Below are 20,506 nucleotides of genomic sequence, written 5' to 3'. Positions count from 1 at the left end.
AGTTACTTCCAAAGTATTCCAGGGCCTCGTAGCATCAATTTTCAAATGCTAATTTACAAATACTCCTTTGTTATAGTATTAACATTTATCTCTTTATTGTAATTAATAAAACAATGTTTGTTGGAAGTGAATAGGCACCTAGCTCAACCAATTCCAAAGCATTTACATTATTCAAATAAAAAAAAAGTAGCATAACAAATTACTGCTTAAAGATGCTGATCAAAAGCTTTGAATCATTGCCAAATGTCTGGTATTGGAGAAAAAATGTTTTGCTGTTTTATATAGGATTAATTTTGAACATGCTGAAAGGGTTGTTCAAATACATATATCCATATGCCTTTTCGTCTAATGTGTAGATATTCGTGAATGCAATGCAATGCCCTGCAAGAACAACGGAACATGCGTGGATGGCACAGACTATTACGAGTGCTATTGTCTTCAGGGCTTCAATGGAGCAAATTGTGAAATCGGTATGTGAACTTGCAAATGTAGGGGATGATGAGTGGCATGACAATGCTTGATCTTTTATCTCTGAACATAAAAGGGTTGAATCGTTACTAAGGTGGATAAAAACACATATGATTTACCATTATAAGTGCATTTGCAAATTGATTGACAACTCAGAATTGCAGTTCCAAAAGAATTATAAGTTCAATTTTTTTCAAAAAGTATGTAATAATATATAATATCTTAGATATTATCTTTTATTTCTTTTTTAACACTTTGTGTGTCATATCTTATAGGGGCATAACAAGATTTGCATAGTTGATAGTAAATATGGCTCGGCATCCTTTCTCTAGGGAAATTAAATGCTAATACCTACAGGCCCGAATTCACAAAGGAGGTTTGTCGACAAACCGATGTTTATGTACGTCATATGACGCGTTTTGACGCGTTTTTTACAAACCTGGTTTGTAAAAAACAAAAGGAGGTTTGTCCACAAACCTCCTTTGTGAATTCGGGCCACATAGTTTGTAAATATAGTGTATGTAGAATTTTTTGAATTCCTGCTGGCCTTTTCTAAAGAAATGCTTTATGAATCAAACGAAGCAAAGTTAGAAGCATTTATTATGATATTGCTGGTGATAGCATGCAGTGTGTTGATGGTATGAATAATCTGTTTATTAAGAGAAATAGCAATTAATATGAAATTTGTCTGGATCTTTTAGAAGGTGTGAAGTGAATGTTTCGTTCGAGGCCATTGTATTAAACTGAGATTGGTAATCTGATTGCACAGTAAAATTACGATTGAAATGATTGTTGTTAGAGTGTGTCGGATGGAGGGGAAATAATTTTAAAAGGGTTGTTGTTTAACTACTCGTATCTTATGCAACTATTTTAGGCTGTCCGGCGGGTACTTTTGGAGATTATAGTATGGAGAGCTGTACATGCGTGGATGGAGCTAACTGCGGTAATGTTGATGGGAACTACACTTGTGGTCCAGCATTTGAGGGAGCAGTGTGTGACAGAAGTAAATGAGCAAAAAAAAAAGAAGTGATAGGTGCAAGTGTAATTCCAGGGCTCGAACCCTTGACCTTTTCATCTGAAATAAAGTACGGCTAGACTACAACACCTCTGAAACACCAACTATGAATATAAAACTTTTGAACATTTTGACCGTCCTGTATCTTTCACAGAAGTGGCAGAACTTGCTAATCCAGGATATTCCAATGTCCTCTCCATGGAACTTCAACTTGTGTGGGACTTCCCAGTTCAAGGCAATGACGATGACATCAACTGCACAGCCAAATACAGGATTCAAGGCACCAATAAGACAGAAGACAAAAATGTGGGAAGTACATCACCGGGTATCGTGACGGTCTTGGAGCCCTACACCATCTACGAGTTTCAGCTGATCTGTGTGAATCTTGCTGGAAGCAGCGAGCCTCTCGACTTTCCACCCCAACGAACCCTAGCTGGAAGTATGATCACTGTTATATACATGTATATTCATTCTTATGTCACCCTAAATGAAAGAGTCACGCATGTATTTTAGTGTATGAGTGGTCCCACATATATTTTATGCATATCTTTCTCCATATATTCTTATATGAGTTTTTATTGAAGTTTAATGTGACCTTGTCTATTTTTTTTGCACAACAAAGACCCTTGCGTAGAAAAATCATTAGATGATAGTTTATATATGAATTTAACAAGTTTAACTAGCCTTCCAATTTGGTATCCTATTTTGCTAAGTCACCAAGAGAGGGGAACGATAATTATTTGTTGTGCAACGTTAATATGAAGCAGTACTTATTATTCAAGTATCTAACCTTCATTCTATTTTTTTCAGGGACCATTAGATCCCTGATCTCAAGTTATGATTAAGTCTTAAAATGCATGATTCAACTTTATTTCAGAGCCGTCTCAGCCTCAGAATGTACGTATTAGTAGTATACAAGCAAGACAGGTGTTTGTAGAATGGGACGAGCCAGCGGATAAAAATGGACCTATCGATGGATACTTTATCATAGCTAGACGTCGAGATCTCACTTATGTAGCTTTATGTAAGTCCTAGTTAACATTTGTTAGATTCACAATTTTATCATATATATTCACAGATATGTGAATACTAACGTAGCCATAATTCATAATCCATATGAGATATAGATTTAAAAAAATTCCTGGACATATATTTTATGAGACACTCTATTTTTATGCCAAATGGCACGAACATAACCCAGCCTTTTTAGGGTTAAGTGATGGAATACGAGATCTAGTATTGGAAAATGATCAAATGTTGTGAGATCTGTAGGAGGTAGTTGATTTATTTGTAATTGTTTGCGAATCACTTGTTTGATCCTAATTTTGGCTCTGTTGTATTCTTTTATAACTTTATATTCAAGGCCCTAAACAAATATCAAATGCAAAGAAAAAAAGGGCAGCGGCAAAAATTTCTACACATATTGTGTTCATTTCTGTTGCATGACTTAATTGCATCTGGTGCCAAGAATTTTAAGAGGGAAATAAGCTGTAATTTTTTTTAATTGTTAACTCTCTGAGAGTTCGAAGTCATTGTTTTCAATGGAAATTAGCCTTTTTATCAACTTTTCAACTAAATTTCTACCAAGTGTACTGTTATCTAAGATATTGCATTTTTGTCAGTTTGAAGAACCATGTGTGATATATTTAGCCAAAATAATAAAAATCTTGTCCTGAATTGGAGAGTGTATCTGTGGTACATTTATTTGGATCATATGGGGAATCAGTGAGCCTCAACCTGTGCTTTGCCAAGTGTGAGGGCGATATTGCTTTACAAAATGGGTTCTTGAATCTAGGCAATCTATTATGTCTAATGAAAACATGTAACCGTGCATCATATATTTTTCTACCACGGTTACCATGCAAACAAAAATCTCATAAAAAAAAGTGATATCACACGGCTACAAGTCATAATTCATGACTTACAGGCACGTACATGTTTGCGTATGATTTCTCTCTCTTGCATTGTTTATTACAGCTGCTCCTGGAAGCGGAACCAGCGGTACTCTTCTAGCGCTTACACCATATCAAATTTACACAGTCAGTGTAAAAGTATTCAATCTCAACACACCGGAAGGGAACCAGTTTAGTGAAGAATCACCCCACTCGGACCCTTTTACAACCTTACAAGCTGGTATGTCCATTAACGATAGATCCCGTAAATTGCTTATCAAAAGATTCATTTGAAACTTACATCTGGACAGGTATGCCTAATCAGAAAGGCCCGAATTAAAAAAAGGAGGTTTGTCGACAAACCTAGGCTTATGTACGTCACATGACGCGTTTTGGCGTTTTTACAAACCTGGGTTTGTATTTATCAAAACGCGTCAAAACGCGTCATATGACGCACATAAACCTAGGTTTGTCGACAAACCTCCTTTGTGAATTCGGGCCAAAGATGTAGAGGCAGAGTGTTTAGATAATTGATTATTGTATGACTAGTTATATCTGTGAATTTTTGCGAAACAGTCATTGATCGCGAATTTAACAACACGTAAACAGATTTCCAGCACATTATGTTGCATGTCACAATCACTAAAACAAGCCGTATTGCATGTCGCACACAGCGTGTTCACACTTTAGCATAAGCCAACACTTGGCCATGTAGTGCAGTTTGAGATCGCATTGATTGTAATTGGGGTGCTTCAATAAATTTTGTTCATTGAATTCTCCCGAAATAAATATATTATTACGATACTCGGGAATGAGTTCATGATCCACGAAAATAGAATGATAATAAATGAAAAGTATATAATGGGTAGTTGTTGTGGATTTACGCAAATTTATAACCACTTGCAATTTTTCCTTGACCCCTTGATCTTCAAAAAAAATATCTTTACGCAAAAATTTAATATTGGCTTATACTGTATCGGAAATAAAAGAGGTGTCTCAGGAATGTTTATGTACGTCATATGTGATTTAGTTATCAGAATAAACCATGAATTTTCTACAGATTCATTAATTCCTCATTTTAAACATAGCAGATCAGTGAAAAAAACTGTTGATGCAATTCATGATAATAATGAAGTTGAATGAAGGCGGGGCATATTGGAAATGCAGCCACCTATTTTATTCTGCCATGGTGGTAGAAATGGGCTTTATAAAGAGTCCAACTTTCTTTTCTTACTGGGGAGCATTCAAGCCCGTCATAATTGTACAATGTTTAAAGATTCAAGTCAACATAATGTTGGCGTTCCATAAAGTCTGGGATACCTATTTATTACATATTGGCAGAGTAAAACATTATGAATATAAATGCTGTGCCGGGGAAAACTGCAAAACCTTATGCTACGTTTACACTATGTTCCCGGCGGCCACGGCAACCACGTTTCGGGCCACCGTGGGCGAAACGGGATTGACGTGACACAACGCGGAGGACCGTATGGGCAAACGTAGTAAAATAATAATAACTAGATTTGTAATACTTGTTTGGAACAAGTATAGGTGGGCTGATCCAACAAAAAATTGAGACAAAATGAAGGGTACATTTGAGATAGCTTTTTGTCTCAGCTACAACATACTCGAAGTTCAGCGTAAATGAAGCTAAAACGACGTAGATATTGCTCGCGAAAGACGGGAATGTAGAATCAAGTATTGAGAAAAAGTCATGTCCCATAGAGAATACACGCAAAATGTGAAAAATTGACATGCCTCCTTTAATCGCAAAAATACGCCATGATGCCTTTGTCAAAGTGAAAAATCGTGACAACTGGATTTGTAGAGAATTGTCTCAGCTAGGATATATCAAAATTTTGAAGAAAATCGATCAATTTTTACAAAGATACAATCAATTTTCCAAAAATAAGATGAGGTCATAATAGGCAAATTGAAATTTTGAGTTCGGAGGCCATTATGATGACGTCATGAGTTAGTTGAGGGTCAAATGAGACATGAAATCATATCTCCGATTCATACTCAATCAAAATATGAAAAAAATTGGGGTCACCTTGCATCCTAAAGAGCTACAATGGATTTTGCATAGGCATGTTTTTTTCCCATATATGCTATGTATTACAAGAGCTTGCGCGCACGGAAATGTATGTTTAACGGTCGATCATCCCGTCATTAATAGTCATAAAGAGATAAACATGCTATCAATTTGTTTGTAAAAATATGTGAAATATTATGAAAGAAAAAAAATGGCAATTCTATGTTGTGCAATAGTTTTACGCACGAAAACGCGCACGCATGTGCGTGTGCGCGATTTTTTATAAAATGCTTAGAATGGCCTAAAACGTATGCAAAATGATGTTGAAACGATTTTGAGCATTTCAAAATTTTACGCGCGCATTAATGCGCGGACGTACGCACATGCGCGCGTTATTTGACCTGCCATTGACCGGATGGATATTGACCTTGATCATAATAAATATGAATGAGAAATACCTTTTGGTTATGAAGATATGATCATGAGTTTATTTTCGTAAAATTTTACAAAATGGCGCCTAGATGACGTCATCAGTAAAGGTCGATGTTGAAAACGTTATTCTGCTTTGTACATATGCCTATACATATGTGTGCCAAATTTGAAGTCATTTGATTGAGCCATTTTTATGTTATCTTGTCCACAAAAAAGTGGTTAGAAATAAGAAAAATAAATAAATAAATAAATAAAGGCAATTCTAACGAAATTATAAGGTGGTCTGTACGTTATACAGCCCACCTGATAATAGCCTAATAGTCCACTCCAAATTTTATTAAACCGAAACAGAAATTCTTTTTGCCCAATTGATCGTGAGCCCAGTAGCCATAGAGCAGCACCAGATCGACGTTGCTCTATCCCTTATTGTTGAACGCCAAACAAGGTAGCAACAACTCCCATCTTTTAACGTCTTGTGGTATGACGCGGCCGGGGTTCGAACCCACGACCTCCCGTTTGTGAGGCGGACGCTCTATACTGACTGAGCCAACACTCCAGTAAAACGGGGTGAACGTAACAAAACGTGACAGTCCGTAATAGACTGTAACAAAACTTGCAGGTGGTCCGTAGTGGGACGGGAGGCCCACACATTCCCCGGCATCTTACGGTCTTTTCAAGTTTTGTCACGTTCTGCCACGCTTAGTGCACGTTTTGTCATGATTAAGATGAACGATATGGTTACACGGTTGCCCATAAAGTTTGAACATTGTGTTTGGTTTTGGTTTGGTTAATGACTCCTTTACAAGTGCATTTCGTTTCTTTGCTTCTGCATTACTCCTCCCCTCTGAGTTAATCAACCTCCAAGGTAGTATTATTGTTTTAAACCTCTTTTCCATGCATGTACAAATTACATCTAGGTGCATCTTTCTTTGGGGCACTGGTGTCATGCCTTGCTAAACCAAGGAGATTTATTGTTTGAAATTTTGAATCTGCCAAATTCTCAGCGTGTGGGTGTAACGAGCTGGAATTGATTGCACTAAAGTTGTCCATACTTTAAAATAGGAGATTGCGCGGTTTGAAAACAACTAATGTTCTTTGTGTGAGAAGTGTGCATTTTGTCAGTCTTCGCCCTCGTCATATATATCTTTTCTTTGTCTGTGGACCCGCACGGTTCCTTTTGATCATTTGATAATATTAACGCATGCATGATCAACAAGATGAATGCACGCTTTCTATTCCCAGTCCCCTTCAACCCGCATTTTCACAATGTTTGTTTACCATTCATATTCCGCTTTCAACTTCATGGAATTTCCTATTTCTCATTTTTCATTCGTTGGTCTTGTCCTCCCCTTGTGCATGTGCTTCTTTTCCCCCAAACCTCTATTTTAGTAACATATTCGTTTGTTCTTGTGTTTTTTTCCGTTCCTAGACTCATAATTCTCTCTATCAGGTTCATGTAGGCATATCATTCTTGTATGGCCAAAAGATTAAAAACAAACTGAAGGTTGAACCCCCCCCCCCCTGGAAGAAATAAACGTGTAAAAACACGTGGGGGGGGGGGGTGCACATTTTCAAATTTTCGAGAGCCAACAAAAAAATTATGCTCACTACCCCCCCCCCCCCCCTCTTGAGCGCCAGGGGGGGGGGGCATCCCCCCTAAAAAAAAAAAAAAAAAAAAAAATCACGTGAATTTTCGGCCAGCGCGATTTTCTAATTTTCGGGAGCAAAAAAAAACATTAAAAAAATAGTGCTCACTAATACTACAACTAGGGATCTTACATTAGGAATGACGAAATTACCAGAAACATACTGGGATTATCAAGTGTATATTATTTTCGGATAAATGTCTTTTCTGGTCTAATTAATATCATAGCTTGCCTTTTTAAAGACATTTTAATGCCTAAATCACCCTCCTTTTCGCGGAGAGGCGCCTGCAGTGACGTCATAAACAGTTGCGCAATACAGCTCCAAAACTGGGCTTTTTTTCTGAGCGCTCTGAGTCGTCATTTTTAAAGCTAGATTCCAAAATTATTAATGATTTCTAAGAAAAATCGTTGTCAAGTTTGGAATCTCGGTCAAAAATTATTCTACATGTCTTTTTTCATTTTTTAGCCCGTTTTGTTTAGAGTGGCCCTTTAAGACAATGAATTGGGTTATCTTTGTTCTTGTGTTCTTGTTCTTCTCGCTCTCTCTCTATCTCTCTCTGTCACTCTCTCGCTCTCTCTCCGATATATAATTAAAGAAGTAAATGAACTTATACTTGATGACCCAAAAATAAACATATAGAATTAGAATGCAATTTTATCATGTCAGAGAACAGAGGATTACTATATTAACAATCATGATTTTCAACAAAGGAAGTAATATACACTACAAAAGAAAGTATACAAAAGTGAAAGGGGAAAAAGCCCAGGTCATGTTTGATTGTTAACAATGCAGGGTAATACTTCATATTATTCATGATAAAATACGTGGTAGACAATATACAAATGCTCAATCTGAATATATTTTATTTCATAGAAACGGCTTGAAAATACTTTTAAAAATTCCAGTCTACATTGCTTTCTGTAATATCTTTGCTTACTTATGATATAAATTCATAATCGTAATCACTATTTTACTACAAATCGAATTTTATCGGGAAATCTCAGTTATGCTCCAATGCCTTTTTGTTCCATCTAATACTTTGTTTCATTCTTCCAAAAACATTAGATACATTATTTAGATTAAATGTTATGTGAAGATGTGATTAATTAAAATGATCGCAAGGACTTTCCGAAAGATCAATCTAAGAAAATTGTAATAGCATATTCCGTCATTGATTGAAATGAATATGCAGATAATCTGATGACGTATCATGTAATCCAAACATGATTTATATAGGATACACAATAGAGTATTTAAATTACCCTTGGGTTGATTTCTCAAAAGTCTCGTGTTATTAATTTGTCATCTTTAAATTTAGAAAGCAGTGGCACGCCTGTGACTTTGACGATCGTATCTGTAACCGTGATTCTTGTCCTCATCTGTGTCATCATGATGTTCATTTGTATTCGTAAACGCAAAAGGTAAATTGGTGTTAATTTCGTTTATTTTATGATTTACTTCGAATCATCGGGTCATCGCGTCCGGTCGGGTGGTCGCGTTACACGATCTTTCGTAGATTTGTCGTTTGTCTTAGCGTTTTCACAAAGTGCCGTGTAAATTAGAACACACCATTTGTAGATGAGAGGGGTTTATTTTACAAACATCCCCCCGACATTTCGTGAATAAAGGGCACATTTTTACAAAAAGTCGGGTAACGCGACTACGCGACGCGAAGACCCGATGATTCGACGAAAGCTGTTTTAATCAAGTAAACACATATCAATGCAAATAATAACGAAACAAAGAAGAGAAAGGGAAGAGAAATTGAGGGAAAGAAAGGGAGAGAGAGAGAGAGACAGTGGAAATGAGAAAGAGAGGTAGAATAATGCCCAAGAGGACCTCTCATTAAGACCCCTCGGTAGAACAGCCGTGCTGTTAACTTATATTCAAGGGGGCGAAGGAAAGATGGCAAGAGAGGGGTGGCGAGAAAGAAAGAGAAGAATACAGGAATTAGTGTAACAAAATTTGTTAAGCATACATATGGATCTTTAAACGCATCGTTTAACAATGTTAAATCTGAGATGCATGGCCCTACGCGTTATCAATGTATGTGATATGGTGTAATATTGAAGCCCTAAACATATTTGAGTGCCGGTTTTACCATACTCATTTTCCCCATTAGACTGTAGTGCTATAAAAACCCTTAGGAAAACGCAAAATTTGATTTCGATTTCCAATCATAAATATCTAGATAATCAGACAGGCAATCGACTGACCTAAAGGTATATCATTATGATTGCAGCATGAGCTAAATCCAGGATTTTGTTTGAGAATCTGAGGCAATGTTTTTTTTCTTTTTTTTTCTCTTTAATAAAATCATCTTTATTCAATATTGCTTTCGACTTTGCAAAACAGGATCAACAACAAGAATATAGCTGATTATACAAGATATGGTGGTAATTTTTTTGGAATATTCTTTAAAAAACAACAAAAGGTTTGTCCACCTATTATCAAATGATACAAATTTGTTATTTTTAACATAAATGTATTGTTCAAGGGAACGATAATACCTTAACATGCATTTAAAAGAATTAAGTGAGAGTACGCTATTTTTGCATTTGTTGGAAAATATAAAGTATTTGGCTTATAAAATAATAAAATTAAATTGGACTCCAACGTTTCCATGAAACCCAAATAAGAAATTAATTTTATTCAAAGTAACTTTATCCTCTAAAATGAAATGTTGGACATCCGCAATAAACCTTCTAATGATTGGGCAATTCCCAACAAAATGTTCTATAGATTTCACGGAGCTATAACAAAATGAATATAAGTATGACTGCGAAATATTTAATAATTTAAGATATTCATTAACCCGTTCAACTCGGGAACCGAGATTTCTCGGGTCCCGAGGTACGTACTCACAAACGGGAACCGAGATTTCTCGGGTCCGAGCAAGGGCTTCTTTTATTGCAGAAAAGTACATCTATTCACCTTCTAAATACAATATAAACTACCTGTATACAAACCTTGAACCTTTGGCTACATGCATCTCATTTTTTACCGACTGTAGATGCGTAATTTTTGTTTTATTACAAGTTTAGCATGAGAATGCACGAGTCCTCTTTCAGGATATTCGTATAGAACACATGCAAGTCAGTTTACGTTATTTTCATAGATTTTCGGATTCGCTGCTGCTAGCTAGCTGGGTCTACTATGCCTAGGACTGTGTAAGCCGGACATAATGATTTTGCAAGCAGCGAATTCCACACTCGCTCTGGATACCTTTGTACTCGGCACGCGCGGATACACCGTTCAATGTATGAGCCTTGGCCTTATATGGTCATTGACGCCTATTCATGGTAACGGGCCGATTATTGAAAAGCTTATAGTATATTACAGTCTCGGTCGACCTAGCGCTCTCAGTTCAGTTTACTCATGCGTACGTATACAGGGTACCGGGCCGACCTATTATTGGGGAGATTAGCTTGTCTCGATATAGTCCATCCCATTGTTTCGTTTCAAGGTTGTCGGCTATTATTTACTTATCGTGCTATAAAGTGTCGGAGTTTTACTATTTAGTTCAGCTATTTGATTTTCATGATAGTTGGTTGCACAAATTAGTTCTCAATTATTTGCTTATAACTGCTCTTTATCTATGTAAGATAGTTTCTCAAAATGTCTCGTCATCGGAGAAAGCCTATTTTTAGCGTTGAAGATGCTCGAGAAGCGATCCTTGACTCGGACTCAGAAAATGAATATGATACAAATGGACTTATCAAGCGAAGAAGAGTATTCATCGGACGTAGAAAATGAAGAATATGAAACAACGACATTCGATGATATTTCCATAAGTTATCTATAAAGCCTGTCGTCTCAAAAGTTTTGACTCCACAGCTATCTTTTACGTCATTGTATTTACATGACAATACGCTTTTCATGTTATCAACTTGACCAATTTAGCGAATCATTCATGTATGGACCTCCTCTTTTATGAAAGGCTTATCCAGGCTCCCTCAGCTGCCCCACGCTAAGGGGGAACAAAAGAATGTAAAGAAGTAACTACTCTGGAAGATTGCCGTTTTGAAAGAAGAGGATGTAGGCGTAAATAGGTCAATTTACATTACAATACAAACAACCACTCTAACTTATACACCTTTACGAGGGCATGTAACAGTTTTAGAGCAGGTTGAAGTAAAATATCTTGATCAACCTAAAGCCGGTCTTGGCTTGAGCGGGCATATGAAATGTTCAAATGTTATGTTCTGAAAAACGACCCCTTACTCTTCCTCTCTCTCCCTACGGAATATTACTCTTGTCTTGAGCAACTCCGGCGGTAAAGCCACGAATATGAGACTTTTCCCGGGCAAAGATGCTACCATTGTTGAAAAAAATGCAAGGCAACATAAAAACAAGTTTTCTGGCAATGAAGAAAAGCGAGTGCAAGATGAAGAAAATAATTGTTATTATTACTATTTTATTACAATATTGTAAGCATCATCTTCATCATCATCATCATCATCATCATTATCATTATCATGTATGCATGTACATGCCATCTACAGAACTGATCATGAAACGAGGATTATCTAAGTTTTATTGACACGATAGGTTGAACAAGGACACAGATGGAGACGAAGACAAATAAAGTGAATTATCACGTTGTTTGCACTTCTTTCTTTATTGTTCCGTATTATAATGAATTACTATATTTTGAATATCATTTATTTTCGAATAAATAAAAGACTACCAATACTACTGCGATTAACTCCTTATTAGCCGCACCCTTTCAAAAAACAAAAAACAAACACAACAACGCGATACGGAAATAAAATACACTGAAGCGCAATTCCAATTTCACGAAATTCCTGACGTATTCAGAGAGGGAAGGGGGAGGATAGAGACAGACAGAGAAAGATAGATAAATAGATAGAAAGAGAGAGAGAGAGAGATGATTGTGATGAATTATGATTTTGTTCTTATCTCTGTCATTTATTTATCTCTTTCCATTACATACAAAACAAATAAAATATGCGTACAATGATATTTAATGATATTTGTCTCTCCGGTCACCCCCCCCCCCCCAACTCTGATTTTTTTTTTCTTCTTTATTTTGTCTCCTTTTTGTTTGATTATATCTTTTTGCTAAAGTATAATGTCCGACGTATAACATCAAGGATATGTTATAATAATTAATCTCAAGGAAGGGATGATGTCGGCATACATGCAAATGGCGGAATAGACAACATTATGAAGATGAAGATGGAAAACGACATAGACAGAGAGACAGACGGACAGGGAGAGAGAGAGAGGGGGGAGGGGGCGGGGGGAGATAGAAAGTTGGACGTAGTCTGTACTGTATTTATTACTATGATATTTTTCTCACCGACCCCCCCCCCCCCCCCCCCCCCCTCAAGCTCACATTTTTTTCTTTCCATTTTTTTTGTTTTGTTTTGTTTATATCTTTGGGCTAAAGTATAATATCCGACGTATAATAGTACCGTCAATATAGCATAATAAACAATTTTTGTATCAATCAGTTTGATGCAACAGGGATTTACAATCAAAAGTTTTACTTGGTATAATTGTTGTTCGGTAATGTTCTTCTCATTTCGACATTATCAGCCGCTCGTTCTCTATTTCGTTTCCTATAATAAATATAAGATATAATGTGTACATCATCAGGGATAATTACGTTATAATAATTAATCTCAAGGAAGAGATGCTGCCGGCGTACAGGCAAATGGAGGAATAGAAAACATTATAAAAAAGATGAAGATGGAAAACGACATTGCCAGATAGACAGAAAGACAGAGAGAGAGAGAGAGAGAGAGAGAGAGAGGGGGGGGGGAAAGAGAGAGAGAAAGAGAACGAGGGAGAGAGAGAGAGAGAGAGAGAAAGGGGAGGGGAAAGCTAGGGGGCGGGAGAGATAGAAAGTTGGACGTAGTCCGTACTGTATTTATTTATATAATATTTGTCTCTCTGATCACCCCCCCCCCCCAGCTCCGATTTTTTTTGTTACCCTTTAGTTTGCCCTTTTTTTTCTTCATCATATAGATATCTTTTCACTGAAGTATAATGTCCGACGTATAATAGTATTGTAAATATAGCATTTTAAACATTTTTTTTATATCAATAAATTTGATGCAACAGAAATTTTCATTCAAAAGTTTTACTTTGGAAATATAATTATTGTTCAGTATTATTCTTCGCATTTCGACATTATCAGCCGCTCGTTCTCTGTTTCGTTTCCTATAATAAATATAAGGTATAATGTGTACATCATCAGGGATAATTACGTTATAATAATTAATCTCAAGGAAGAGATGATGTCGGCATACAAGCAAACGGAGGAATAGAAAACATTTAATAAAAAAAGATGAAGATGGAAAATGACATTGCCAGATAAACAGAGAGACATATAGAGGGAGAGAGAGAAAGAGAGAGATAGGGAGGGGGAAATAGAAAGAGAAAGAGAGAACGAGCGAGAGAGAGAGAGAGAGAGAGAGAGAGAAAGGGTAGGGGGAAGGGGGCGAGAGAGATAGAAAGTTGGACGTAGTCCGTACTGTATTTATTTATATGATATTTGTCTCTCCGATCATCCTCCCCCCCCCCTACCCCAGCTCCGATTTTTGTCGCCTTTAGTCTGTCCTTTTTGTTATCATATAGATATCTTTTCGCTGAAGTATAATGTCCGACGTATAATAGTATAGTCAATATAGCATAATAAACAGTGTTTATATCAATTTGTTGCAACAGAGATTTTCATTCAAAAGTTTTACTTTGGAAATATAATTATTCGCATTTAGACATTATCAGCCGCTCGTTTTTCACTTCGCTCGCTATAATAAATATAAGGTATAATAAAGTGTGTACATCATCATTATTTTATAATAATCTATCTCTAAAGAGGAATGTTGCCGGCATACAAGCAAACGGCGGAACAAAATTGGCAGATAGACAGAGAAAGCGACCGAGTGAGAGATAGAGGGAGAGAGAGAGACACATAAGCAGAGAGAAAGAGAGAGAGAAACAATCATTTCTTATAATTATCTATTTGTCTGTGACATTTTATCTTTATCACATATTCTTGTCCATTCCTTTATCGTGCATGATTGTTGTCTTTAAATGAGTGTTTCAGATAGGGTAAAGTCTGGCTTTACGTTATATGATTTTTATTTATGAGAATGTCGGAACGTGATCCCATTTAAAAATTTAAAAAGCAGCAACGACAACTGCAATAACAACAAGACCCTTCCCTCCCCAAAAACAACATAAAGCAGGGTTATACATGAATACAAAGTCAGTTCATTGTTGTTGTTGTTGTTGTTTGGTATTATCGGCGTTTCATTCTTTTTTTAGAATATTTACGCCTTTCACTTTATTTATTTTTTTCTTCTATTTTTTGGTACTATTTGTAAATTCATACTCTTTTCCTTTTTTGTTGATAATATAATCTCAGATCTGTCATCCAATTATTCAATTATACCCTTACCTTACTTCCGCTCTTTAGAGTTTATAGCCATGACAACGACCCGTACCCTCAGCAACGTTCATTGTTCCTCTTACGTAACTCAGCTGTGGGAACATGCATGGGCCAAAGACAAAGACAAAGCTCTTTTCGCACATTCTATATAGGTCCCAAATACTTGCAGACATTTCTGTGTCGGTTTTATTTGTATTTATACTTTGTCAATACATATACTTACAAACTACAATTGTCAAAATTTGGCAATATATTCATACATATTGATATTTATATGGCATAAACATGCTCAAAGCGCTTTACATTAGTAAATAAAACAAACTAATTATTTTGCTCTCCAAATGGCACATCGGTATAGTCTGTACTGTATTTATTTATTATTATTCTATTTTGTCTCTCCTTTCACCCCAACCCTCCCCCATTCTGGATTCTTCTTTAGTTTCATTTTATCTTGTCTATATCTTTTCGCTATAGTATAATGTCCGACAAAATAATATTATAACCGTCAATTTAGGCTGGTAAATTATTTCATATGAATATGATGCAACAGAGATTTACATTCAAATCCTTAATTTCTTATAAATTGTGTATTTTTCTCATAAAATTGAGTATCTAAATAAAAAGAGAAAGAAGAAGAACAAAATAAGAATGAGGCGAAGAAGAAGAAGAAAACACTACGAAAGAGCTGAAAGAACTGAGAGGCTTGGAGCACAGCAGAGAACGGCCGTGCAACGTGTTCTCGACTTGACAAGACCAGATTGGCAAATGATCTGCGCATGCGCTAGGTTCCCGTTAGTCGAAGCCTCTGGCCGCTTGAACGCACACGCATTGTGGCGCGCGCTGAGCGGTCTCACGGTACGGCGTGTTCGATTTTTAATCTCGTTTGTGAGGTGGCTATCAGGCTGAATAATGCCGAGCTGAACGGGTTAACACCAACTATACGATGTATTATCTTAAACTGAAAATAACGGATCGTGTAGATAAACATGACCTAACAGGAACTAAGAAAATTTTAGCCCAGTCTATGTTTGGGATATTGAACAGAGAATTCCATTTATCTATTGATTAAGGGGGACTAAAAACCTGTTGAACACTTAAATTATGAATATAGCGACATATCTTCGTTACCTTCATTATATTTCTAATCATTTCCTCTTGAGCTTTTAGGTCTGCTTCTGAACATTTAGGGATATTATTTTTCCAATTGTGGGGAATAGCCGTTTTCACAGAATCAAATTCTACAAAATTGTATTCAAACTTATATTTGTTTCTTAATTGAAAGAAGGTAAAAATATTAGCATTTTCGTCAAGAAGATCCGATAATTTAATTGTACAAACAATAATTTGTTGTTTCCACGAATTATAGTGTTGTTCCATATATCTTGTCGTCTGATATGGGAAGGACTGATTTCCGTATCGAGTGCTAAAGAGCCCCTGACTGGGCAACTTCCCGAATAAAAATGTTTTTTATCGACAATATACGAGAATCGTTTTTATTAATATTACTATACCAGAAAAGACTTCCTCTAAATGGAGCCAAACAAACTTCATAAAAACATTTCTATTGCCCAACATTTATATCGTCAAGCAGACGTTTAACCCAGGCAATCTTTAAGCCTGAAATAATTGAGGGTAAATGTAACATTCTCAGACCTCCGTCTACATAGTCTCCAATTATTGTTGTACGGTTTATTTTGTCTGGTGTTCCATTCCGAATAAATTAAACAAGTAAAGACTCGACCTCTTTTTAGAGGGCTTCAGGCGGTTTTGGAAGGATAGAAAGTAAATAAATTGGTTGGGACAATCCCAATGATTTTACGATAGCAATCTCTCCAATGGGAGTTAGGTTTCTAATTGACCAAATACGGAAAAAAAAATCTATTTTTTTGTAGTTGGGGTGGAAAGTTTAATTCAAAATAGTCTTTCAAATGCACCGAAAATTGTACACCCAGAAAAGTAGTAATACCTGTATTGAACGTCAAACCAGACGAAGCAATGTCCGAAGGGTAAGCTTTATAATGACCCAAAATTAACAGCTTTGATTTATTTCTTTTTAATACAAGTCTAGTGAGACATTTCAATCCTTCTATCATATCTAAAACTCTTAACAGATCGTTACGGCCTTCCAGATATAATACCGTATCATCAGCATAAGCATTTATTTTAATTTCTGTGCCGTTATTTTAATTCCTTTAATCAAGGTGTCTTTTCTTATCTTGAGACTTACTATTTCAGATGAAAAGGAGTGGACTTAACGGACAGCCTTGTCTTACCCCGCATGTTACTTTGAAATATTCAGAGGCAAAACCATTGTTAATAACACATGAGCTCACATCATTATATAAAACTGTACTCCAATTGACTAAGTCGATGCCAAAATTTGAAAACCGTAACGTTTTCAGTATAAATGACCACTCTATCTTATCTAGTGTTACCAAGTCACTTTAAAGAAGAAAAATAATAGATTTCACTCATATGATATCATTACTCTCGTAGCATGCATAGACCGATTATAATGTCAATGTGAATGACAGTCACAACAAACAGGTTATAATTCTCTATTCGCTGAATAAATCACAGGTGAGAAGTTTAACCTCAATGTCTCTGTAAGTCTAATTAATTATCTATCCTTGGTAATCTCTTCTTTTTTTGGTCCATAGATCTCAACAGCAAGGGAACAGGAGTTCTCCCATCGCTTCGGCAAGCTTCACCACGACTCCCCGTATGTGCACACACTTGTTACCCGCAAATTCACCAACAAGCTCAGGAAAACAACAAGTAGACGATGTATACTATGAATATGAAAGGGTGTGCGTTTGCGGGCGGGACTCGTCGAAATCGAGCACCCGTGCAAACCAAGGAACGAGTCAGGGAATCTCCTTGACCAAGACGAAGTCGACTTCGGAAAACGACCAGTCGCATGATTATGAGAATCCGTCCTTCGACGATAAGGAATATACTGACCTTGATTTCTCTCAAGTCAAGAAGGGCGGTGATCCAACGAAGCCGACGTCCTCCGGGAAGGAATAAACTGATCTTGATTTCTCTAAGATCGAGTAGGGCGGTGATCCAATGAAGTCTTTTGACGGTAAGGAAGATGTTGATCCGGCCTATGAAGTTTGTATCATATAGAATGTAAATCAAATAGATTTCAAGTCTCTTACAAAATCGAATTGCATCAATTTAAACACTTGAAATATATATTGAAGACAGTCGTGGGGATTATCATAACAAAGAGAATTACCTTATGAAATCATTATTTTGTTTGCGTAAAAGATTTATTAAAAGTATCTATAATGCTGGAGTACCATTAAACCCGTTGATTGAAAACATAATTCTAAAAAACAAAATCACGTTAGCCTTTTATTATACTACACCACAGACGTGTTTAATGGAAGATTCCAACTAGAGGGTATTTTATTCAATAACCAAGATGAACAGTCCCTTTCTTTTGTATCATTTCATTAAACGATACCGTTATATGATAAAACAAGCTCCTTGGTTTTACCGATACTGAATGCTGAAATAATTATCTTCATGACTGGACTATGAGTGACTAATGGAAACCCTGTTAGGAGTAAGTTGATTCTTGGTTATGAACTTAAAACGAATAATAAGCGCATGGCTTGCTTTGATTTTCTCTAATGTCCGAGTGACTCCATTATGAATAATCCCTCTTTTTAGTGCTAAGTCGCTTTCTTTTTGTATATTAATACCTAGGGTTGTTGATCCTTTATTTTCATCGAGAGATTATTTAATGAAATGGTCGTGAGGAATGGTGCCACATTCCTGTAATTGTTGACAACTCCTGAAAAGGGTCAGTGGCCCTGAGATTTAGCATATATACGTAGAAATATTTTTTCCCCTTTTGTAGTAACTGCAGTTTTGGTCTATGATTGAATTTCAAACTGAAAGGTTTGAGAGGGCAATTTATATTCAAGTAATATATGCATGTATGTACTTAAAACAATCTCTTTTATTGATTCTATATTTTGATTCGTCATGATTTCGTACTCTTTTTTGTCTTCAAATTGGTTTTAAAGAGAAGGTTGAGTTCTGGGAAGAGGTGAAAAATAATTTGTGAGCGTTATCATTCTTATTATGCAAGTGTGGAAGAAAATCAGATAAGACATGTTCCCTGAAAAGCATGGCTCTTCAAATGCCTACATATTCTAAATATGTCATGTATATCGTAAAACTCGGGGGGTAGGATTTTTACGCCACGTGTTCGTGTAGTCCCATATACATCTTTCTGTGTACAGTGTTTGAACTTTACCAAGACTTGGCCAAATTTCTTACCTTTTTTTATGATTCCAGAACCTTGCAATACACACAAGTTCTTATATGCTAGATGATCAACCTTTTCTGGTCGATTCCGCACCGTTTCTTTCACAATGCAATCGCATGACCAGAACTCAACTTCATCTTTAAATGTGTTGATGGATGAGTAAATAAAATGACGGGATTTCTATTTTAGGTGGATGATATCCAATAATTGCTGTTTTTACAATTTACAAATTGCAAATTTACTTTGTTTTGACATGTATATATCCACAAACAAAAGTACAGGTTACAGGTTTTAATTCAAAGAACAAGTACAGGACAACATAAACTATACAATGAAGACATATTACATATTACATATAAACATACAACACTGAAACATAAAATATACATAACAAGTTTTTGTGTAACAAATTGGAAAATCATTACTATAATGATGATAATGATGATGATGATGATGATAAAGATGATACTATTCATAGTAGTAATAATAACAACCATAATAATAACAATAATAACAATAATAGTGGTGATGATTGTAATATTAATAGTGGATTTTTTGTATAGCGCTAATGCCTGTCAGACTTGATACTCAAGTGTGAGGAATCATTTTTTAGATTCAATAATATTCATGATTATAATATCGCACAACTTGATCTGATGCTTTACATTCAGCTTTTTAATTTTTGTTTTTATTGTAGCCGTCGGTAAGGAGAATAAGGGATAGATATACTCATTCATGGAACTTTTCGATCTTGACATTGTTGGTTTGGTGTTTGGGCTAAAATTATACTCAGAATTAAAACGAAGATACTACATGCTCTGAAAAATATGTTTTTTACGTTTTCTTTTGTTCTTCTTGTGTATGTATCTAGTGACACGTGATCAAAGTCCACATGTTATTAATGAACCAAGAATTACTGCTACCAAAAATACATAACTTAAGGTGACGGATACACAATAATTTTTTTGATCTAGAGATTATTAGGCGTCCGGATATGTTTTCGCATCGATTAAAATTTCGTGTCAGTAGACGAGGGAAAGGGAGGGTAAGATGATTTGGAAATCTTTTGAATTTATAATTTCATTTGACCTCTGTATGTCAAAGAAAGAGAGAAGAAGGAGACAGAGAGAGAGAAGAACAGTAGGAAATACAATTTTAGAAAGATTTTGAAGAGATGGAGGGTAAGAGAGAGAGAGAGAGAGAATGAGAAAGGGATGGGTGATAAGGAGTAAGAAAAACAGAAAGGGGGATACGGGGGGAATAAAAATGAAAATGAAAGGAGGTTAAACAAAATACGGGGAAA

General features: G+C 36.0%; 1 protein-coding gene across 1 annotated transcript; it reads left to right on the top strand.

The window, feature by feature from the left end:
- Nucleotides 1-265: 265 nt before the first annotated feature.
- On the top strand, nucleotides 266-18,969 carry LOC105436834. The gene is made up of 6 exons (XM_030996788.1): nucleotides 266-470; nucleotides 1,638-1,922; nucleotides 2,361-2,507; nucleotides 3,461-3,616; nucleotides 8,808-8,910; nucleotides 17,576-18,969. The coding sequence occupies exons 1-6, from the start codon at nucleotides 377-379 to the stop codon at nucleotides 17,943-17,945; spliced, it is 1,155 nt and encodes a 384-aa protein (XP_030852648.1). The 5' UTR covers nucleotides 266-376; the 3' UTR covers nucleotides 17,946-18,969.
- Nucleotides 18,970-20,506: the final 1,537 nt, after the last annotated feature.

Source organism: Strongylocentrotus purpuratus, unplaced genomic scaffold, assembly GCF_000002235.5.
Source record: "Strongylocentrotus purpuratus isolate Spur 01 unplaced genomic scaffold, Spur_5.0 spur5_scaffold_3, whole genome shotgun sequence".
NCBI lineage: Eukaryota > Metazoa > Echinodermata > Echinoidea > Camarodonta > Strongylocentrotidae > Strongylocentrotus > Strongylocentrotus purpuratus.
The sequence above is the reverse complement of the archived record's forward strand: the minus strand, read 5'-3'. Positions and strand labels throughout refer to the sequence as shown.